The 23,226-nt window shown below is 35.3% G+C and overlaps 1 protein-coding gene across 1 annotated transcript in view; it reads right to left on the minus strand.

The window, feature by feature from the left end:
• CFAP47 (cilia and flagella associated protein 47) overlaps positions 1 to 23,226 on the minus strand; it is a 963,244-nt gene that overhangs the window by 264,533 nt on the left and 675,485 nt on the right. The window contains exons 56-58 of the mRNA XM_069063838.1: positions 15,293 to 15,404; positions 12,668 to 12,772; positions 4,369 to 4,525 (exon numbers count right to left, since the gene is read on the minus strand). Of these exons, the coding sequence (XP_068919939.1) occupies positions 4,369 to 4,525; positions 12,668 to 12,772; positions 15,293 to 15,404 (374 nt within the window). The remainder of the gene's footprint in view (positions 1 to 4,368; positions 4,526 to 12,667; positions 12,773 to 15,292; positions 15,405 to 23,226) is intronic.

A 23,226-nucleotide genomic window follows, 5' to 3' on the forward strand; every position in this document is an offset into this window, starting at 1 on the left:
CTCTGTCTCTGTCTCTGTCTCTGTCTCTGTCTCTGTCTCTGTGTCTCTGTGTCTCTGTCTCTGTCTCTGTCTCTCTCTCTCTCTCTCTCTCTCTCTCTCTCTCTCTCTCTCTCCTCTTCTCTCTGTATATATGCTACCAGTCAGGTAATAAACATTTGCTAACTGCTTATTTTGTTCTGTGAAATTTATTGATTATTGACTGATTAAAGATTAACATTGTAGTTAATCACTGGAATCAGCACTGGTCAACAATCTGGTCCTGTCTCATGAGGGAGATAAGGAAGATGAATGGAAGATGAGTCACCTTGGTATGGAGATGTTTTGCTTGGCACTGGGTCCTTCTAATGTTAAGTTGTATCTGGCAGAGAACTTTCCAAAGGGTGCTGTTCAACTCTGTGATTTCCTCATTGTTATCTGTTCTGGAGACCCCTCTTGCAAGTCAGAATGAGTTAGAAAAATGTAAGCCCACCCTTCACCTCTGCAGTAAACCAATCAGTTTGCATCACTGACTTCATATAACCAACTACATAAACAGCTACTCTGATTGTCAGATGCATGTTTGGCCATTGAAGAGCCACTGACCAGGCAATTGCTAAACTTTCTAATAGGTTAATCATGCCAAGAAATTTGTGCCTCAGTTTCTCTTTATTGCATATTTTAATTACAACAATGCAATACATTATTCCAAGCACTGGGAATACAACAAAAGGCAAAAGATAGCCCCATGTTCTCAAGGAACTCACAGGATGATGAGAGAGATAACATGTAAAAAATAACTTTCAATGTTCCTTCATTACTGAATATCAGAATGCCATAATCAAAAGGGATCACATCTTCTCTACAAAACACCTGCCAATAATTCATTCTGCCTATCTTTTTTCTTTAAGCATCTTCAATTACTCAATTAGGAGGAACCACACTCCCTCCAGACTCCCCAATTAATTTTGGAATAGCTATAATTATTAGGAATTTTTTTTCTTAAATTGAAGCTAAAGCTGCTTTCCTGTAATTTTTATCAATTGCTACTAATTAATTCATCTTCAACAAAACTGCCCTCTAACTATTAGAAAATTGCTATTACACCTCATCCCCATAAGTCTTCTCAAGGCTAAACATCCTCAGTTCCTAAAGATACATGATTTTGAGGCATTTCAACAATCCTGGCTACTCTCCTTGGCATGTTCTCTAAATTATCAATGTCTTTTCTAAACTGTGACACACAGAATGCAATATAGTACTCAAGATGTGACCTGAGGCTATGGGAAACAATCATAATGAGGAGGGGAAAATGTAATTGGAACAAAAAGCTGATGTGGATGCACAGGGGGCTCCCCAAACAACTTAGATTTTAAAAGAAATATACAGACAGTGGAAGCAAAGTCAGGTAACACAAGATAAAAGCATGGCAAGATCCTAAAAATAGGTGAGCTAAATCTCAAAATGAGCTGAGATTAGCAAGGAAAAGTAAGGGAAGAATTTCTTAAGCTATCTTCTCAAATATTAATGTGTACTTGATAACTGCCAATGTTCTGCCTCATAGTGATGAGCTTCTCCATATTGAGCTGGGTTAATCCTCATAAAATAGACTCAGTCTATCATCAGAACCATAATGAAACTCTTTGCAGAATAGTAAAACATAACAGGGCATACACAAAGGTGACAAAGCCTTGGAGAAACTAGAGTTACCTCAATACTGTGATGAGGTATCAGAATAAGCTTTGGGGGAGCTTATTTATATGCTTTATTAGGAATGAAAGGAAGATAAAAGAAGTAAGAGGACATTTATTTGGGTTATTTGAAATATTTTTATGGATAATTGATAACATAATTTTACATATTAAATTATTATTTGTTATATTTTATATGCCTAGGAGAATGATTTTTGCACTGGAACTAACAAAATAAAATAGCTAAAAGGGAATTCAAATGAAAATAATTAGTGAGCTAATAAGAGTGTATCTAGTTGCCCCTGATTAATTGGGTCATCTAGCTCAGATCACCTTTGACCTTGGGTAATGAAAGAATTGTCACAGCAGCTATTGCTGAAACAAAATCAGTAATATCCAAATGATCATGGAAGAGAGAGAAGAATTTTGCTTTCTGGAAAATTTTCATAAGGGATAAGACTGGAAAATCTCTGACAGGTTGTTGTTTGGTTTTTTGTTTGCTTATTTTCTGGGTATTTTTGTTTGTTTGTTTACTGGTTTGCTTTATTTTTCCACAAAATAGTCAATGAAATAATCCTTCAGATTTTATTGGGCCAGTAAACATTGATGTATTTACCTGGTTGCTAAAGCATAAAAATGCCAACATACATGTAGTCAGTTCTTTCCACATATGATGAATTCCTGCTGCCATGTGACCAGATGTGTCTCTGTACTGAGCTAAAGGGAGTTATGCCCAGATGAACCAGGACCGCATCTTTGTCAAACAGCCTTCCAATGTGATGGCTATATGAACTTCCATTTGTAAAATCATAGGTGAATTATGATTTTCATTTCATGCTGATCCAATGTCTAAACCACTGAACCAAATTGCCTACATAAGGAAAACCTATCTTCCTACCCTCCAATTTATTGATTATGAATCCCTCTAGGTAATGCAAGGCCCTATTCTCTAAAACCCAGGGAGTTTGTGGTTTCCACTTTGAAGAACACTATCCTAAGGCAAAAAGAAATCCCAGTACACAAGTAGCTGATTCTTCTGAGACTTGATTAGTTCCCTAATGCAGTAAATGTGAAACCACTTTTCTGGAAAGTACTTCAAATATGATGATGAGGTGAAATATGTCCAAGTGTATCAATGAATCTTTGCCTTTCCATGCTATTGTTAAGTAAATTTCATTTTGTTAAATATTATATAGTCAACAACTGTCTTATTTTATTTTAGCCCCAAATGTGAACCATTGCACTGATCTTAGTAAGGTCTGGCTTAGAAGAGTATCACTAAAGGAATAACTGGTGAAACTCTAGAAAGAGAAACCGTAATTATAAAGAATTAGCAAGGTTTCATCAAGAATAGATCATGCCAGACTCACTTATTTCCTTTTTTAATGTTATAGACATATTTTGCCTAGATTTTAGTAAAATATTAGACAAATTCTTACCTTATAGATAATATGGAGAGGTAGGAACAAAAGAATAATACAATTAGCCGGACTCAGAACTGGTGTGATAGACATAGTCAAATTGTAATTGTTAATGGTTCCAGCTTTGTGTCATCTACAATATAATGAATATGTCATCTATTCCTTTAACCAATTTAGTGATAAAACTATTGTAAAAAAATCACAGGGCCAAGTACAGATCCCTGGGGTACGCTACTGGATAACATTAATATGGGTTAACAGTGTAGTGTGATAACCAAAAACCTAATGACATATGGGGATGCCACTGAGAAAAGCATAGCTTAAGGGACAAGAAGGTGATAGTCCTGCTACACTCTGCCCTCATCAGACTTCTTCTGCAGTACTGGGTTCAATCACAAGTTTCACAATGTAGAAAGGTCATTAACAAGATGGAGAGAGTCTAGATGAAGGCAACCAGGCTGGTGAAGAACCTAAAGTCCATGCCACAAGAGGGTTGTTTGAAGGATCTGAGGGTACTTAATTAAGATGGAGAAGAGAAGAGTAAGGGGAGATGTGATAGCTTTGTTAAAGCATTTGAACATATGCCATATGGAAAAATAATTATGTCTATTCTTGATCCCCAAAGAGAAGAAGCAGAATCTTATCTTCATATCTAGTCTGGAGCCCCAGTTCCTGCCCTGGAGTCTTGTATTACTGATTTGAGAGTTCATATGAAGATCTCTAAAATTAGAGACTCAGATATTCATATTATAAAAAATTACAAAAAAAGAATAATAAACAGGGAATAGGGAGATCTGAGTTCTAATCCTTGTTCTGACATTAACTAGCAGTGTTACCTTAGACAATTCAATTAACCTTTCATAGCTTCAGTTCCTCATCGCTAAAATCAGACAATTGGGATAAATGATCTCTAAGATCTTTCTATCTTCAAAATACATTGGTTTTATGAACTAATTGGACATTTATAAACTGGGCAGCTAGGTGGCTCAGTGGATAAAGGGTTAGCCATGGAGTTAGGAAGACCTGAGTTCAAATCAGAGATCAGATACTAGCTGTGTGACCCTGGGCAAGTAACTTAATTTTGCTACAGTTTCCTCCTCTGTTAGGTAAGCTGGAGAAAGAAATGGAAAACCATTCCAATATCTTTGCCAAGAAAATCCCAAATGTGTTCACAAAAAGTCAGACCCAAGTAATCAACTAAACAATAACAAAAGAACCGATTTAATTTGATTAACATTGGTGATGATAACAAAAAGGGGGTAAGGAATACAATAACTCACCTTTCAATAAGATATCCACAAGAACAGGCTCAGTAGTGGGGTTCCTGAAAGGTATAATTACGGACAAATGCCGGCCAATACATGTACATATGGTTACTGGTTCCAAGGGTAGAGGAATGAGGCCTATTCCAGACACATAAAATATCCATTCTTCAAGCTATTAAAAAATAAAATAAAAGACAAGTCTGACATATTTAGATTAATGAATCACTTCTTACACTACATTCATAGCACCTTCCTATTTTTGCAGTTGAGATACTTTACATTTTGGTAATCATTATATGTCTATGTAATTGCCTTGTCTTTTTTTTTTTCCTAGACACTACTGTACTTCACTAAAAAACAATTGATTATTTTTCCCACTGAGGAGGAAAGGGGGCTAATTGCCAATATTCAAATGTCTAGCACATTTTAAAGCACAGAAGGCTATTTATGGCAACATAAAAGAGAAACTCTAATGGAAAGTCTTATATTTCTGCTCAAGGCTTTTTTAATTAACTCATGCAACAAACCAAGCCATAAACCCTGTATGTAGCTTACAAAAGCTAGAATCTGATGCCAAATGTGATGAGAATTTTATTACATGAGGGTAAGGAAACAATATATGCTTTTACCCTTATAGAAAATGAAAATAACCAATAGTTTGGTGTGATATTATCTGACATCCTCCATTGCAAAAAATTTTCTTTCTTTAATTACAATGGCCACTAAATTAATGGTATCAGGGCTACTTCATTGTGGACATGAGAAGATCCAGGTACACTGATCTTCAGTTGTGGCACTGATTTTAAAAAGGCTTAACACTTTGTTTGTTTTTCCACTTTGATGTGTGAATTATCTTGACCTAAATGTTTCCTAAAGAACAATAACTCAGTCTAGGCATCACTCAAGTACACAGGGAACCAAATGCTGCCCCATATAATAAATATATAACAAAATAATTGGCTGACTAAATCAATCAATCAATAATAGAATAAAGATTCCAATAAACAAGCCAACAAACACATGTAGATGCATATTTTACATAGATGAATGTGTCCTTTTGAATTTCAAGTTTTGTTTTTTTTAATTTTCTAAATTACCTATATTTTGCTAAGCCTGAATACTAGTGAAAACTAGCAATGGATTTTCTCAGTCTTTAAGGCAATCACTTCTAAAGCCAGGATATATATCTAATGTCCATTAGTTGACCCAAGCATACAGAGGTATCTTTAATTTGCCCATATTTATTTGTCTATATGCTTCCTGTTTCACCAAACAATCTGTGATGAGGCAATTCAACAAGTCAAAATTAAAGTGTATTGAAACTTCAATTAAACTGTCAGCTACCACAAACTGTTAAGTACCACTGAGTTAAAAATATTGATATTTGTCAAAACTAACCACTAGAACAAATGACCTTCGAATTGATTGCATTAGCAGCTTGAGAGTATAAGGTAAAATTAAAGAAGGAAACCATGTGTATATAGATAGATAGATAGATAGATAGATAGATAGATAGATAGATAGATAGATAGATAGATAGATAACCATTTTATACATAAAGTAAATTAATAGTTTACTTTGTTTCATCTTAATGCTTCTCTAAGAATTGCACTGGAATCTTTAAAGTTCTAATTAGAATGCCTGTAAAAGATGAAAGAGGCAAGAGATAACAGAGTAAAAATTTGGTTTGCACATTGAGCAGAGCTACAGGGGCCATCAGGATTGGCACGAATCAGCACAGTTTTCCATAGACACAGATTGCAATGATCATTGACTCATGCTGGCTTTTAAGAACCTCACTGATTTTAAATACTCTTCTTTCATTTCTGATCTACTGACCTTCAGGTGAAGAAATTCAAACAAATCAAGGGAAATTAGGTGAAGAATGGCCATGCTTAAGAAGAAAATGAATAAAGACACAGAAATCCACAAGTCAGCACATGATAGCTGATATATTCTAATGGAAGAGCCTGCTAGAATCCCACTTTTATTCTGCCTTCCTACTAACCTCATCTCACTACATTAAAATTCTATTGCATTAAGAATGCCTGCTTTTCTTGCCTAAGTTTACTACCTGAACATATAACTAAGCTGCCACTTCAGTTATGATACCACAACAAAATTAATTTTAGTATTCAAAATTTTAGTCACGTGACTACAGCCTTAAGTTGACTATTTACTTCTGTAGAGCTCTCCAGAGATCCAAACCAGAAACAAATGAAGCAAATAATAACCTGTACTAATTTCTCTCAATTCAGCAAAGAGACACAATCAGGAACAGTTAAAGCTTATACTATAAGTACTGTCATTAGTTGATTTTGGATTAGTCAGCTACTCAGCAATGAGATGCCTTAAAGTGTCAGTTGAGATACATTTAATCAGTGAAATCCAGGGAGAAAAATCAATGCAAGTTAGTTTTTTTTGTTTTGTAGGTTAAAGTTGTTCCAGAGTACCAAATCTAGGAAAAATTCTAAATATATTTTAAAAAAAGAAAGAAATCCATTTTGGCTATATATACTCCATTCATCAGAAAGATAATATTTTGAAATTTTCACACAGTTAGCACCTTCAGGGACGTGACAACAGTTTGCAGAGGAAAGTAATCAAAGGAATTGAATAAAATGGAAAAAGTTAAATTATTCAGGGGTAAACATGGAAAATAAAAATCACAAAGGTGAGAGCAATACACTGACAAGATTGAGGGAGTCTGGAGAAAGCAACTGAAAAGATGAGCTACTGATCAAAGCAGAGGTTCCCACAAAACCCTGTAGATTCATAATCATTTAAGAGCAGATACACAAGATGACAGAAATGAAGCTTCAGAGACATACTGGTCCATGAAAGGCTTAAGTGAATTATTTACTTGTTTTGTTGCTTTTCTGTTTAATGAAGAATGTAACTTTTAATTTATAGGTTTGTCTTCTCTGAGCACTTAAATTCAAATTAGATAATAGGTGTGTTGTCTTGTTGAACTCCCCTTAAACACAGACCATTTTGATCAGAGATGCAAGCATAATTCTTAATAAAAGGACAAAATAAGGTATATCTAAGCTCATCACTTGAAAAAATTGGTCTTCTCAAATGCATTGTTGTGCTAAAATGAAAAAGAATCACTATATCTATATATCTATGTGGTTTTTTTCTATTCCTGTGGTAAATTTTTGAAACAATTCAAATATCGGCAAGTCAAAATCAGGACCACATAGGACCTGGCAGCTGCAACATGAAAAGATCAGAGGTGATGGAACATAATATTCCTGAGGACAAAGGAGCTAGAACTACAACCAAGCATCACTTGCCTGGGAAAATTAGGCATAATACTTCTAAGGAAAAAAAAATGGTCATTCAATGAAATAGAAGGATTTTAAGTTTTCATAAAGAGACCAAAATTAAAACAAAAATTTGGCCTCCAAAATAAAAACCCAAGAGAAACATAAGAAATTCAATAGATCTAAGCTGTTTATATCCCTACATGGGAAGACGATACTTGTAATTCTCAAATTTTTATCACTAACAGTACAGATAAAAAGAATATACTTAGACAAAGAAAACAAGCATAAGGTAAATTTGGGGGAATGGCACAAAAAATTGAGAGACGAGAAAGAGGAATTCAAAGAGGGCAGGAGGAAAAGAGAAGTAGAATGAGGTTAATTATCTCATGTCATACTGATGGTTAACGACGGGGGACAAAACTGCCTGTAGAGGGCAGTGCAGTGCAGGATGCTAGCATCTGAAAATCAGCATATACACTACTTTTCTTTGTTCTGAGGAGACCTTTTTCCTGTATAAACAAACAAACAAATAAACAAAACATCCAGGCTAGATCTCATTCACAAAGAATGCGGATTAGAATCATCATAATGGGACTTTCATTGTGAATATCCTGGGTTCAAATTTCAAACTCACTCTTTTGTCAATTTTCTGAGCAACTGAAATAATTTTTTCTCATGTTATATGATGCAGACAAAAGACAAGGAGACTAGAAGCATTTTTGGCCTTTCCTTTAAGTATAAGGGAAAATGAAGATGAGAAGGGAGGGGGGAACTGAAATGTAGAAATGAGAAGATGGAAGGAATCAAGGGGTGGGATTTAGTAAATTCCAGAATTCTAGCCAATGAGAGGCAAGTTTGGGAAATTTGAAGTGAAAGAAGGGCATATGAACCTAACATTTGTCTAAAGAAAATGTACTCTCTATTTGGGAGGGACCCATTCAATAGGAATGTAAAATAATTGGCTAAAATAAAATTAGAACTTTCCTGATTTCAAGGGAAAAAAATCTCTATGAAGAGGAGAGAAAGACAATGGAGGGAAGATGAGAGAGTGGTCAATGAGCATCACTTGAAATTTACTCTCATCATAGCTTAAAGAGGGAATAATATACACAATAAGTACAATATAGAAATCTATCTTATTGTAATGGTAATGTAATTTGAATTTGAAAATCCTTATGTGTTGGCAAAGGTAGCAGTTACTTAGCACTTAGTAATTGATCAAGCCTGTGTTGGGGAAACATAAGGTATGAACTCCTGCTTCCTGTTACTGATGTGACAGGAAGGGGTTGGCTGAGACAGGAAGTTAATGCTGTATGTATGTAAGGAAAAGCCCCAGAGAGGAACAGTCAGAATTTCTTGGCACAAGAATCTGGAGGCAGAGCAGCTATAGAATAGAGGATCAAGAACTGAACCAGAATTTCCTGAGAACTTGTGGTGGTGAAGCTTCTTCTGAACAGGAGCCCAGGAACCCAGGTGACAGAGGAGCCTAGGGGAAGGCTGAGGAAGCATGATCAGGATGCTGGGACTTTGTCTGTTTGTGGCTTGGTTGAGCCTTGAATTCCCGGGAGGAGAAATTGTGAAGGATCTGACATGGACCAGACCCTGTGAACTTCAGTGTGTAGCAGGACCTACCCAAAGATCTGGTCAAGGAACTGGGAGCTGTCTGCCATTGAACCCAGGTGACAGTCTGGTGAATCCAGGTAAAATCTGGGACCATAGAAGGGGATACAGGGAATCTGAGAACTGGCCCCCAGTCAAGATGGAAAGACCTCTCTGTGGGTACTGAGTAATGATGAAATTATAGTTTACTAGTGACTAGGCATGGAGGGTCTGTATTTTCTATTGTACTTAGTAATTAATGATACTTAGTAATTGATAGCTCAATAAGTGATTAATCGAGTTAATCAAGTTGCCCCATGAGTGGAAGACTTTTGACTATTGTCTTTCAGGTAGTCGAATAATTTTTAAATAATCCTTCTTGGATCTCTTTTCCAGGTCAATGGTTTTCCCAATGAGATATTTCACATTGCCTTCTATTTTTTATTTGTTTGGATCTGTTTAATAGTATTTTTATTTCTCATAAATTCACTAGCTTCCATTTGCTCCAATCTAATTCTAAAGGAATGATACTCTTCAATGAGTTTTTGAGATTCTTTTTCCATCTGGCAAATTTGGCTTTTTAAGGCATTCTCCTCATTGCCTTTTGGAGTTTCTTTTGTCATCTGAATTAATCTATTTTTAAGGTGTTATTTTCTTCACTCAAGTTGTTGCCTCTCATTTCATAATTTTCTTGCATCATTCACATTTCTCTTCCAAATTTTTCCTCTACTTCTCTTATTTGGTTTTCAAAATCCTTTTTAAGCTCCTCTATGGCCTGTAACCAGGTCATATTTTTCTTGGAAGCTTCTGTTGCAGGAGTTCTGACTTTGCTGTCTTCTTCCTGTTCCATGCTTTGATCCTTTTTGTCCCCAAAATAGGAGTCTAATGTTAGATTTCTCTGTTTTCTTTGCTTGCTCATGTTGCTACTCAATTACTTGATTTTTGAGCCCTTTGCCACAGTAGAACTCTGCTACCAGGAAGGGGAGCTTTATCCCAAATGCCGGGATTTTTGCAGCTGCTGGAGCTATTAGTTGGCTGCCCTTTATGAAGCCTCAACATGCTCTGGCAAACTGGTCACACACCCAGGACATCCACCCTATACAGTGATCTAGATCCAAGCAGGTTAGAGCAAGAGCGATTACCCTTCAGCCTGGTTGCTTGTTCCCCCTACAATCTGCAGGCCAGGAGCTGAAGGCAGCTGTACAGCCAAGGCGCCTCAGCAGCTTCTTGCCCTGGGGGCAAAGGCCAGATCACACTCCTGAACTCCCTGTTCCCGCAAAGTCTACACTGACCTCTCACTTAGTCTTTGGCATCTATGGGTTGATAATTCTGGAAAGAGCCACAACTGCTGGTGATCCGAAGTCCCTCCAGTAGGGGCTGGTCCAGCTTCCCTGAGGCTAAACCTCAAGCTAGTACAGGGCTGAGATAGGTTCCCATAGTGCTGTGCTGGATTCTTCCTGCTGGCCTACTGGGCTATCTTCAGCAGGAAGTTAGCTTGTCTCTGTCGTTTTGTGGTTTTTGTAGCTCCAAAGTTTGTCTAGAGTCATTTTTTTTTGCATGAATTGGAGGAAGTGGAAGCCAGAGCCACCCAGAAGTCCTGTTTCTACTCTGCCATCTTGACTCTGCCCCAAGGTATTACTTCTTAAAGTCCCTTTCCACTCTGAGTCTATGACCCTATATATATATATTCCTTTTTAATAATATTTTATTTTTTTCTCTGTTTTTTTCTCAAGGCAATTTTTAGCATTTACTTTCACAAGATTTTGAGTTCCAAGTATTCTCATTCACACATGATCCTCACACAATATTGTTAACACTGTTTATAATGTTTTCCTGATTCTGCTCATTTCACTTTGCATCAGTCCTTACAAGTCTTCCCAGGTTTTTTTCTGAAATCTTTCTGCTCATCATTTCTTATAGTACAATAGAATTCTATCACATTCATATACCACAACTTTCTCAGTCACTCCCCAATTGGTGTATATCCTCACAATTTCCAATATTTCAACATGACGCAATAAGCTTCTAGAAATATTTTGTACATGTAGGCCCTTTTTTTTCTTTTTTATTGCTAGATCAAAGGGTATGCACAGTTTGAATTACCCTTTGGGTAATAGCTCCAAAATGCTCTCCAGAGTGGTTGGATCAGCTCACAACTCCACAAACAGTACATTAGTGATCAAATTTTCCCACATCTGCTCCAACACTTATTATTATCCCTTTTTGTCATATTAGCAAGTCTAGTAAATGAGAGGTGGCTCAGAGTGCTTTCATTTGCATTTCTCTAATCAAAAGTTAATTAAAACACTTCTTCATATGACTAGAGATATTTTCATTTTTTTTTCATCTAAACACTGCCTGTTCATAAGATTTGAACATTTAATCACTTGGGGAAAGGCTTGTATTCTTATAAATTCAACTCAGTTCTCTAGTATCTTTGAGAAATGAGGCCTTTGTCAGGGACATTTGCTGTAAAGATTGTTTCCCAGCTTTCTGCTTTCCTTCTAATCTTGGATGCTTTGGTTGTACTTGTACAAAATCTTTTTTTATTTAACATAATCAACATTATCTATTTAATATTTTATAATGCTCCCTTATCTCTTATTTGGTCATGAATTCTTCCCATCTCCATAGATCTGAGAGATAGACTATTCCTTGCTCTTCTAATTTGCAAATAGTGTCACCCTTTATGTCCAAATCATGTATTCCTTTTGACCTATAATGTTTTTAAGAACCAATTTCATCCTCTTAATGTCCTACTGAAATCATACTAAAGGTGGCAGATATTTATGAATTCTGACAGAACAAAAAGGGAAGAAAAAGGAAATGACATTTCTAGAAAGAAAATCTTACAGTCATGCCTCACCTATGCAAAGATATTATGACATGCACCCAGGTCACAATATCATATCCATTATTTGTTTGTAATAAATATTATAGTGCTATTTTTATTGGTTTACTTGAAGTAAATTAAAATAAGGATGATACATTTCCAACTATTTTTTCACTGTTTCAAAACTGAATGAAGCAAAACCAAAACCCCTCAAAAATCAAGGCATGAATCAATTAAGGTCAAAGATAATTTCAACTAAAGTAAAATGTTATTTCAGTTGTCCAGTATTTAGAAAGACTGTTTCATTGTCCCAGTATCCCAGATATACTGGGATAGTAAGCTAATGAAATAATGGACAGATGGTGGATTAAAGGATTCTGATGTGTTCACCAATTTATCTTCACAATTTTAGATGTCAGGTTAAACAAGTTGAATTATAAAACTGAAGATAGGAAAAAGATGACCATCAACAACCTTGCTACCTGTTTGTATTTTAAGCCTCTGGTTTTAGACTCTGAAAACTAGCATAGGAAAAAAAAATCCCATGACCTGAAACATTTATCACATATTAATACTCCATTACTTTGAAATTGTGATATTTTACTCATACCTGTCTACAGTGGAAGATGATTGAAGCTTGCTGTTTCTCTCTTCCAAGGGCAGAAGGATAAAACTGAATAGGTACTTCAGTAGTGGAATAAGGAGGTACAATCAGCTATGAAAACACAGAAAAAGCAAAAAGGAAAAAATCATCAATCCTTCAGTTTGAGGCATTTGTGTGTGTGTGTGTGTGTGTGTGTGTGTGTGAGTCAATGCATCCCTTGTATCGATAGTGTTGATGCTGGTATTGTTTCTGTGATTAATGTTTCCAACTACTCATTCTACACTCTCAGTATGTATGGTCTGCTAAGATTGATAAAGTATGCTTCAGTCAACAACATTTAGTGGTAGTCACAGCACATTCATTCCCCAGAAAATAACAACAGTGTTATGGACCGTATTAAAAAAGCTAAGCTTAGTTTCATAAGCTGACTTAAAAACACTGATAAAAAGAATATTACTTTTACTTTAAATCTTGTTCATTTCATGTTACTTGTCACAACATCATTCTATGTTGTAAGCACAGCGAATTCAAAATTAATTAAGTCCAAGAAAATAGGCACAGTTTCACAATAGACTGAGGACTAAGTAAGCTCCTTTTCTTTTAGTTTACAACCTAGAAGTGGGGAGCCACATATTACATCTCTATGCCTCTCCCTTTTGGAGATCATACAGCAATCAATTGCAGTGTGGTTTGAATAGTCTGGTCTAGCTGACTTGGAGAAAGCTGGGAAACAGACACAAGGGAGCTGGGAGAAGCAATCTTTGCTAATCCTAAACCTCAGTAGGAGGGACTATCATCATGAAGGGTCATACCATCCGGGGGCTGGGGTGGGGAAAGGAGGTAAAGGGGCCTGATTTATCCTTATTATCTAAGAAAGGAAAAGAATCATTCAAGTCACAGAAGAAAGGAGTATTCTCATAGAATCAAATCACCCTGTGACATTCAGGGTTTGAGAAAAAGGGTTGTGGGGACAGGCTGATTATTGAGCTCTAGGTTAATGTCTCCACTTGGCTTAGCTACTACAATATTAGTCTTCTGGGGGAACATGATGCCTCTCATTTATCAGAAAATGGTCCGAGTGTGGAAGCCAGAAAAGAATCTACAGCAGTTCCAGAAAATGAAATATGGGAGGCAGAAATGTGAAAGAATCAGGGTGCTGGCAGCTCAGTTATAGGAGTCAGAGATACAGCAGTAGCAGGAGCTGACATACAAAAAAAACAGGTCAATGGAGGGCAGTGAAAAGATAACAGTTGTTGGGAACTGGGAATGTGGTTCAGATAAAGGTGATTCCAGAAAGGAGAAATGATGGAGAATAAATCTTGCCCTCTTCTCTTTTTGCTGGAATCCTAATTAGGACATGATAAAATGTACTGGTCACTGGCAGTGGTGGGGTGAATGTATAGAGGGTGTCCATCTCAGGAAAAGCATCTCATTTCAGAAGTAATTCTTTGTTATAAGAAGTAACAAGATGTAAATAAAATTGGTCTATTATTTTTATACTGGTATACCTGAGTATTTGTAAGTTGTGCTTCCCATGAGGAATTCCTTAATATCAGTGTCCCAAAGGCAACAGATTCAGACCCTTCATATCAGAAGACTCTTACAAATGCTTTGTGTAAGGTTTTCCTCAGCCCCCACAGAAAACATTAAAGAAGCTATTAAAGTGAGACTTCTGAAAATTATTAGTCTGATCACTCACACATACTACCTGCATACCTCTGCATAGGATTTATTCTTTCCATGTTTGCTTTTCAGAATCCTTCTCTTCCTACAAAGCTGAACTCAGGTGTTGCCTCCTTTATGACATTTTCCCTGACCCTTGCAAAGTCCCCCATCTAGAAAGGACTCCCATCCTCCTCAGACCTTTCATGCGACTGCTCTTCCAACAAGAGTTCACGCATCATGAAGGTGGGGACTTGTAGTGACTTTCATTTTTTATCCCTCTCACAGTGATGACTTACAACCAAAGTAGGTGCTTAATAAAAAGAAAAAACTAATGTTTCACTCAATTTACCATTAAAAAGAAATATTCTGACCTTGCCACAATATCTCTGTGAGAGGCAGTATAAGACATTAGGAAGACCACTGGGTTTGGACTCTTAAGTATATGGGTTCAAATCTGGCTTCAATCATATCTGGGAGACTTTGGGCAAATCACTTAACCTCTCTTGGATTCACTTTGCTCATCTGTAAAATGAGGAGTTAGGCTAGATGACCTCAGGAGTTGTTTCTAGCTCTATGGTCATTTTATTCAGAATTAGTGAAACATAAAATCCTATTATTTTAGATTAGGAGTAAACTTGTAGGCTACTCCAATCACTTTATTTTATAAATGAGGATAATGAGGTTCAGAGCAAAAGATTCTCATAACTAGTTAGCAATAAAAAAATAAATAGCAAGGTTCCCAGTATAATATCTTTCCCATCTACTGTGGGGAAATCACAGGTGGCTGTGATTTTCTACTAAGCTTTATTCTGGTTTTTATTTTGATGATTTGGTGACTTTTTAATCCCAAATGAAATAAATCTGGTCTGTCACAAAACAATAATTAATTCTATTTTATTCTAGATTCTATATGCTCTGCTAGAAGCTGTAACAAAGAGAATTTTATTATTTTCCAAATATACTTACTAATGATTTTTTGTTTGCATCCAATAAAAAATTAGCAGGATTATTGTTGGTAACTGTCAATTCCAGAGTTTCACGTGTAGAATTAACTAAAGGGATAATCTGATGGACTTTCCTGTAAGAAACACCAATGTATAACTAATAGGACTTAAACTAATATACTAGATAAAGTAATGTTCAGTAAATTCTATGATTTTTTTCAATTAGAAAAGTAAGAATAATCTTAGATGAATGAATATATCATTTTGATTTTATGAAACCCTTTTATATTTCTTTTTAAAGAATTTTTATACTGTTGTTTGGTTCTTGCAATAAAAAATAGCAGGTGCAGTTTTAGAATTATGACATTATATTACACCAAACTGATTTTACTTAAGCAAATATATGACCATGCCTTTCACTTATTCACTAAATTCAGTGGTTCTGTCTTTGCTTCTAGGATCAAATATAAACTACTTTATTTAGCTTTTAAAGCCCTTCAACACCTAGCCCCAACCTGCCTGTCAAGACTCAGTAGACATTATTCATGTTCCCACACTCTCCTTCTTCTTGTTCCTCATACACAATACTCCTTTTCTGTTGCCTTGATTTTGCACTAGTTGTCCACATTACCTGGAACATTCTTCCTCCTCACCTTCACTTCATAGAATCTCTTTCTTCTTTCAAGATGCAAAGCAAACAGTACCTTCTACAAGAAGTGTTCCTGGATCTTCCAGACTGCTAGTATTCTCCTCTCTACCTACCTTGTATTTATTTTCTATTCTTTCTTTGTATTCTATTGATACTTTTATGTCTTCATGAAACCGTCTCTGATAGAATGTAAACTCCTTCAGAAAAGGGATTATTTCATTCTTTTTATTTGTATCCCCAGTGGCACAAATTATGGCCTTAATAAATACTTATTGATTGACTGATTGATGACTGCTATATCTAACATCTTAGAGAGTATAAAATAGTGTGTGTACTTTATTATATGTGTATAAGTCATAAATCTTTAAGACCTTCCATCTATAAAATTAATAGGACAGAAATGAATGATAATCAAGTGACAAATAATACAACATGTATTTATTTTCCATATAAGGAATGGTTGAGAGCTTATAATTAACTGTTACTACTAAATCCTTTTGATATATAGCTTCTAAGCCATAATTCTTCTTTTTCATTTTATAACCTTGAGCAATGAAATCAAATTATTGAATACAGTGCTGTCCATTTATGTGTGCACTCTCTCCTACTCACATTTATCTCATTCACTCCCCACTTTCAACCACATATATCAATAATACTTTTTTGTGTCAAGATGATTATAGAATTCATTAGGACCTAGGGAACATTCACTCTCTGCAATATGTATATTATGATTTTTTAAATTATAATTCTGTGACCCTCCAACAAAGCAAAATTAACAGTATGAGGAAACTGAACATCTAATCAGACCAAATTGTAAAATATAATCTAAATGCCTCTTTCCAGAAAGTTACATTAAAAATAAATGAATACATAAATGATATCTCTTAAAAAAGATAGTGAAATACTATTATTAGAAAATAGATTATGCAACAAACCATAAATTCCAAGCTAGTTATGTCACCAAAGTTGCCTATATTTTACTCAAATGTTTAAAGAAAATGATTAAATGAAAATCTATAAAACAAATTGACCCAAAGGATAATTTTAGTCTCTTAGTCTTACAAGGAAGAATCTGCTCAATGCATTTAGCATTAGGAAATAAGTTCATTTTGGAATATGTGTTAGGACAACAAAATAATGTATAAGACTTAGGCTCAGGGAACACAGAACCACCAGCAATATGGATTATAATGAAAGGAAATGACAGAATTTTAAAAATTTATTTATTTTTTAGTTTCCAATATTCATCCAATATTCATTTCCACACAATTTTGAGCTACAAATTTTCCCCCTATCTCTCCCCTACCCCCCACCCCAATACTGCAAGCCTACTATATACCGTTTCCCATAATCTGTTCTGTCTTATATCCTCCCCCATTCTCCATCTTACTTTCTTGTAGGGCAAGATGGATTTCTTTACCCCATTGCCTGTATATCTTATTTCCCACTTGCTTGTAAAAAACAATTTTTAACATTTGTTTTTAAAATTTTGAGTTCTAGATTCGTTCCCTTCTTTCCTCCTCACCCACCTCCACTGAGAAGACAAGCAATTCAATATAGGTTATAGTTGTGCAGTTACGCAAAACATTTCCTTATTAGTTATATTGTGAAAGACTATATTTCCCTCCATTCTATCCCACCCCCCATTTATTCTATTTTCCCCTTTGACCCTATCCCTTCTCAAAAGTGTTTGCTTCTAACTACCCTCTTCCCCAATCTGCCCTCCCTTCTATCATTCCCCTTATTATCTCCTTCTCCCCACTTTCCTGTAGGGTAAGATACCCAATTGAGTGTGTATGTTATTCCCTCCTTAAGCCAATTCCAATGAAAGTAAGGTTGACTTATTCCCTTTCATCTTCCTGCTCTTCCCCTCCACTGTATGTTTTCTATTGCCTCTTTCATGTGAGATAGTTTACTCTATTCTATCTCTCCCTTTCTCCTCCCAATATATTCCTCTCTCACCTCTTAATTTTATTTTTTAGATATCATCCTTTCATATTCAACTCAATTGATAAAATTTTAAGAGAAAAATTTGACCCACAATTTAAATTATCTGTGGGCTGGCATATGTTGAATATTTGAGTTTAACTTGTTAGATGAACAATGCAGAGGCCCAAGATTCAACTTTATTTTGCCATTGATGTGTTTTTGGTTTGTTTCCGTTGTGATTTTTTTTTTTCAAATTCTTTTGTGTTACAATAAAATTAAACATGACATATATCTTATAGTTATGCCTGTATTTTAAAAGGAAATAAGTAAAAATCTATGGATATCTATCTGTCCAAGGGTAAGCATGAGCCAATAATATATTAATTTTTAAATAAGACATACTCTTTCTTATGAAAAAGGAGTTAAGATTTAGTACTTGACTAATTAATGCAAAATATTATGGAAAGCATGTAAGATATCAAACATAATTTTTTCCAAATTGCATTTAGTAATCTCTCTAAACTTTGATGTACATCCATGAAATCAAAATAGATAGATTCTGTACAATATAAACAGGTTTTAAAATTCAGATTGATTTAGGTTAATCACCTGCTGGAGGGTTAATTCTATGAAGAATTGTGGTAGATTTTCTATGGTTTATATTTGCTTCTGAAGAAAAAAACCTACTGTCTCCACTAGCTGTCTATTTGGTATTTGTCCATCTGTAGCTTAATTCAGAATATATGATAGTGTTTGTGAATTAAAGGCATAGGAAAAATATATATGTGTATATATGTGTGTGTATGTATATATATGTGTGTGTGTGTATGTGTGTGTGTGTGTATATATATATATATATATATATTTTTTTTTTTTACTAGGGCACTCTGTGTTGGATGGCCCTGTAATAGCAATGCTACTTGCAGCTGGTGTGGGAATGTAAGACCAATAACTCCAGCACACAGGAGGGCTGCTAGCACAGGTCCTTTGATCTGCTTTTTTAAAGGAAAGCAACTCAAAAGGGGTCAACAATCTTACTTTAATCAAACATATATGTGTGTATATATATATATATATAATTTACTTATTTCAGGGGGAAAAGTCAGCATCCTGAACTTCAGAGAAAATACAAATAGAAACTGCAAGCAAAAATAATAGCATAAATACCAACAGACAGGGCTTCTAACCATCTGACCAAATAATACATACATCACAGATCAACAGATAGATCCAACTTTCTGACCATTACATATAAACATAGTTACGATAGAGAGAACACTACATCTGCATCATGTGCATTTTCAAAGCCAGGGGACGGGGATGGAGGTGGGTGTGGGGAGCCCCTTAACACCTACCCAGAGTCTCATCTGACTACATCACTCAAACACCCTTCCCATGAGTAAACCACAAAGCAAAATTCTAACCTCATATACATATATATGTATATATGTATATATGCACACACATCACAACCGTGGTGACCCACTGCCTAATTACAATGTAACAAAAGGTGTGGGGCTTTCTGCAAAACAAGCCTCTCCTAATCAAGCTTCTCTTGGGCTCCACATGAGACCTTTCAATGGGCCCGGAAGATATTCAACTCCCATTAACATTACAGGCCCCTACCTTTGAGTGGACAGAGCCCTTCCTTCCTAGCTATTCCACTCCATGTTCCCTGTGTGAACAGCTTTCCCTTTCAAGGATACAAGGGGGCCTTTGAAACAGATGGAAGGAAACAATAAGAAGATAAAATTATTTGAACCTATAGTTTAAGGGAAGGTATCTAGTTTCTTTTTTCACCATTCAGTTCACACTATAGTTCTAGATTAATTGTACCCAAAGAATTCACATAGTTTGATATTTTTCTCTGCTTTCTTGGGGTAACCATGAATTTTTTTTTAAATCAGTAAAATTTTCTTTCATTTATCTCTAGAGGCCAAAGTGGCATGATTCATCACTTCTGGAAGACAATCTATTACTCCATCTACTTCTTGATCTACTACATATGCCTTTACTCTGCTGTCTGTCTCATTATAAATTTTGAAATAAATACTAGTCATGTCAATCATACTTTTCTCATGTTGGCATTCATTCTACTAGTCAACAAATATTTATTAAAAGTTTAATATGAATCAGACAATGTGCTATGCACTGGGGATACAAAAAAAAAGGCAAAAGAAAGGTCCTTGTCATAAGGTAGTTCACATTTTATTGGAGGATATTACATGTAAACAATTACATGCATACAATATATAAACAGTGTAAGTGAAATGTAATTTCAGAGAAAAGGCAATAGCCGCTGAGGGAGATAGAAAGCCCTTCCTGAGAAGGTAGGATTTGAGCTCAATCCTAATGGAAACTGGAAGCCAGAAGGAAACCAGGAGGCAGAGGCAAGAAAAAATAATCCTAACACAAGGAATATCTAGTGAAAAGGTATGGAGTCAGATGATGAAGTGCTGAGGAACAATATATAGGCAAATGTGAGGAGGCGAATAAATTGTAAGAAAACTGGAAATGTTGGAAGAACTAGATTGTAAATGGTTTCAAATGTCAAGCATGTAACTGTATATTTGTTCCTGTAGGTAAAAGCATGTGTGAAGTGATAAGGACCTGCACCAGGAAGGCAACTATTTTGAGCAGAAATCAGGGGATGTAACAAGAGACCAAAGATGTAAAATTGAGAAATAAGAGTTTGGACATGTGGGGTGAGTGTGGGTGAGGAGTCAAGAATCACATCGGAGTTGTGAAGCTTTGTGATTGGGAGGGTGCATGGGTCCTTGAGTGTAATACATATATTGAGAAGAGGGATATGTTTAAGGACAGCCTTCTCTTTTGAACATGTTGAGGTTCAGACGACTATGTGTTCTGGTCAGAAGTTTAGTTTTGATTTTGAAACAAAATGAGATAGTCTTAAGTCATTCAACAGTTTCTAGAAGAGATTTACTTTGCCATAGCAGGAAAAGGATACTCCATAAGAATAAGCATTGAGGATACCTAGAGCTGATTCAGTCTCTTGCCTGCTTTGCCCTAGTCAAAGCTCCAAGTGCCCCTAATGGTTCTCATGGATGCTTGGCAGTCAGGTTATGAGAAAATGATATCAATAGTCTGAGCCTTTACTGTACTGAACCAAGTCTTGGGGATAGTCTCAATACTTTTTGTGGAAAAATACTAGCCTAGTTCACATTGAAAAAATTGGATATGGCTCCAACTATATCGTGGGACATCTAGCTTGAGAGGTTCAAGAGGCAATTAGTGATTTAAGACTGGACTTCAGGAGAAAGATTAGAGCTGAATATATAGATATTCCATAGTAATACAATAGAAATGCACAGAAATATTGAAGAATAAGCAATTGCTTATATTAAAGAATAATATTAAGAATAAATTTTAGATTTAACAAAGACAGGATAAGAAAAAGGCAGGATGGTGAGGAGCAGGCAGGCAGATCACTGCCTTGTATCCGTTTTGCCAAAGGAAAATATTCCCAAATCACTTTGTTGAACAGCCTCACACAAGACTCTCCTCTTAGCCTCAGGATGCTTAAGTGAGCAGCACCCAGGATACAGGCTTAAATGGCAGTGGCAGGACAGAGCTCATAGATACTGCTCTACAGAAGCTCACTGTTGGGCCTCTCCAATTGCCTCCCAATCTTGATCCTGCCTCTCTCAAGTCTCTCTCTTCAAAACTTACTTGGAAGCATTTTAGCATACCTCTTGCCTCTACCAAGACTTTTACTTTCTTAATATGGGAAGTCAACAATGTTCTTTAAAAAACCATCTCTTCTCATCTATGGATCACAATAAACCAGACTCCAAAGTTAGAATGTGTTTCTCCTTGGCAAAGAGGTAAAAAGGGTTACATAAGTTTTCATGTAAGCTCTGATTCGAACCAAAGGAGAACCCTGTCCTCAATTACATGGTAAATATACAATTACATGGTAAATATACAATTACATAGTAAATACTGAGGGAAACAATAGTCCAGGTAGGTTGTATATTGGAAGTAAAAGAACACTAGATAAAGGACCAGAATTCTAGTCCTGACTCCACTACTAAAAAACTATGTGAATGTGCAAGTGATAACATATTGCCTGCCTTCTTAATGGGTGGGGGAAGGGCAGGAGGAAGAGAATTGGGAATTCAATTAAAAAAATGAATGTTAAAAACAGCAAATAAATAAATAAATAATGGATTATTTTTTAAATAAAAAGCTACATGAACTTGGGCAAGTCATTTCTTCTCTCTTGCCCTGTGAGAGATAATCAACAATCCCCTAAGGTCTCTCAGATTAATAAATAATTACTAATTGATTAAGTATCAATGATTCAAGGATGAAATGTATAACCTAGGCTTGAAAGAATATTTTTTTTTAATTCAGAGAATTCCTCTAAAACAACAATAAATTATTTCCTAGTGGAGAATAAAGCAGGAGAAGAACCTAAATGTAATCACTGTTCCTCCCCATTTATCAGTTAATATATTATATTTCCTTCCAAAGAATGGAAGACTCTCGAAGACAAGAAGAGTTGTGTTCTTGTATACTCATCACCTTCCATATTTTCTTACACACAGCCTATTTAAATGTTTGTTGAATTGAATGGAAAAAATGCAACCCAAATACCAAAAAGATTTCATAAATGCAATTACTGAACTGATTTCATGAATTTTAGAGGGATCGTAGAGAGAAGGATAGTGGCCAAAACACTGAAAGTAGTATCAATTTTACTTTGTTTTGAATTTACATTAAAATGAGAAATAAGTCTAAAATATAGCCTCTTGAGCTTCACATTCATTGCCATCAAAATTTTAGAATTATGTATTAAATAGACAGTTAAGGAAACATAGGGAGTAGTCATCAATAGAAACTAACATAGTGTCACTAAGAAGAAATCTATAGTTAAACCTACTCCCTTCCATGCATTGGTCAATTATAATGCTTTCCCTATGGTGCTAGCAACATAATTCTAAGACAAATGCATGTGTGAGTGTGTATTTATATACATATGTGAATACTTGTCCAATATAAAAGATGTTCATGGAAATATTCATAAATAGCATCTATATACACACACATATGCATATATGTATATGCACATATGTATGAGTCTATGTTAATATATGTGTGTGTATCCATAGTTATAAGTCTATGTAGATATGGAGATAAAGTCAAATAGGTTTTTATATAATATATAAATACTTATTAGATTCTCCACATTATGAAAAAGAACATGGAATATGTTGTTTCCTACAGAGAAGTGCTTATAAATAGAGAGATCAAATATTATGGTAAATCTTATGTAATGTAATCTTATTAACTTTCTAGTTAATGTAAATGTAATCTTATTAACTTTCTAGTTTAGGTGATTTCTAAATTGA

Source organism: Petaurus breviceps, unplaced genomic scaffold (genome assembly GCF_028583685.1).
Source record: "Petaurus breviceps papuanus isolate PSGF00001 unplaced genomic scaffold, PetGlider_PUasm1.0 90603, whole genome shotgun sequence".
Taxonomy (NCBI): Eukaryota; Metazoa; Chordata; class Mammalia; order Diprotodontia; family Petauridae; genus Petaurus; species Petaurus breviceps.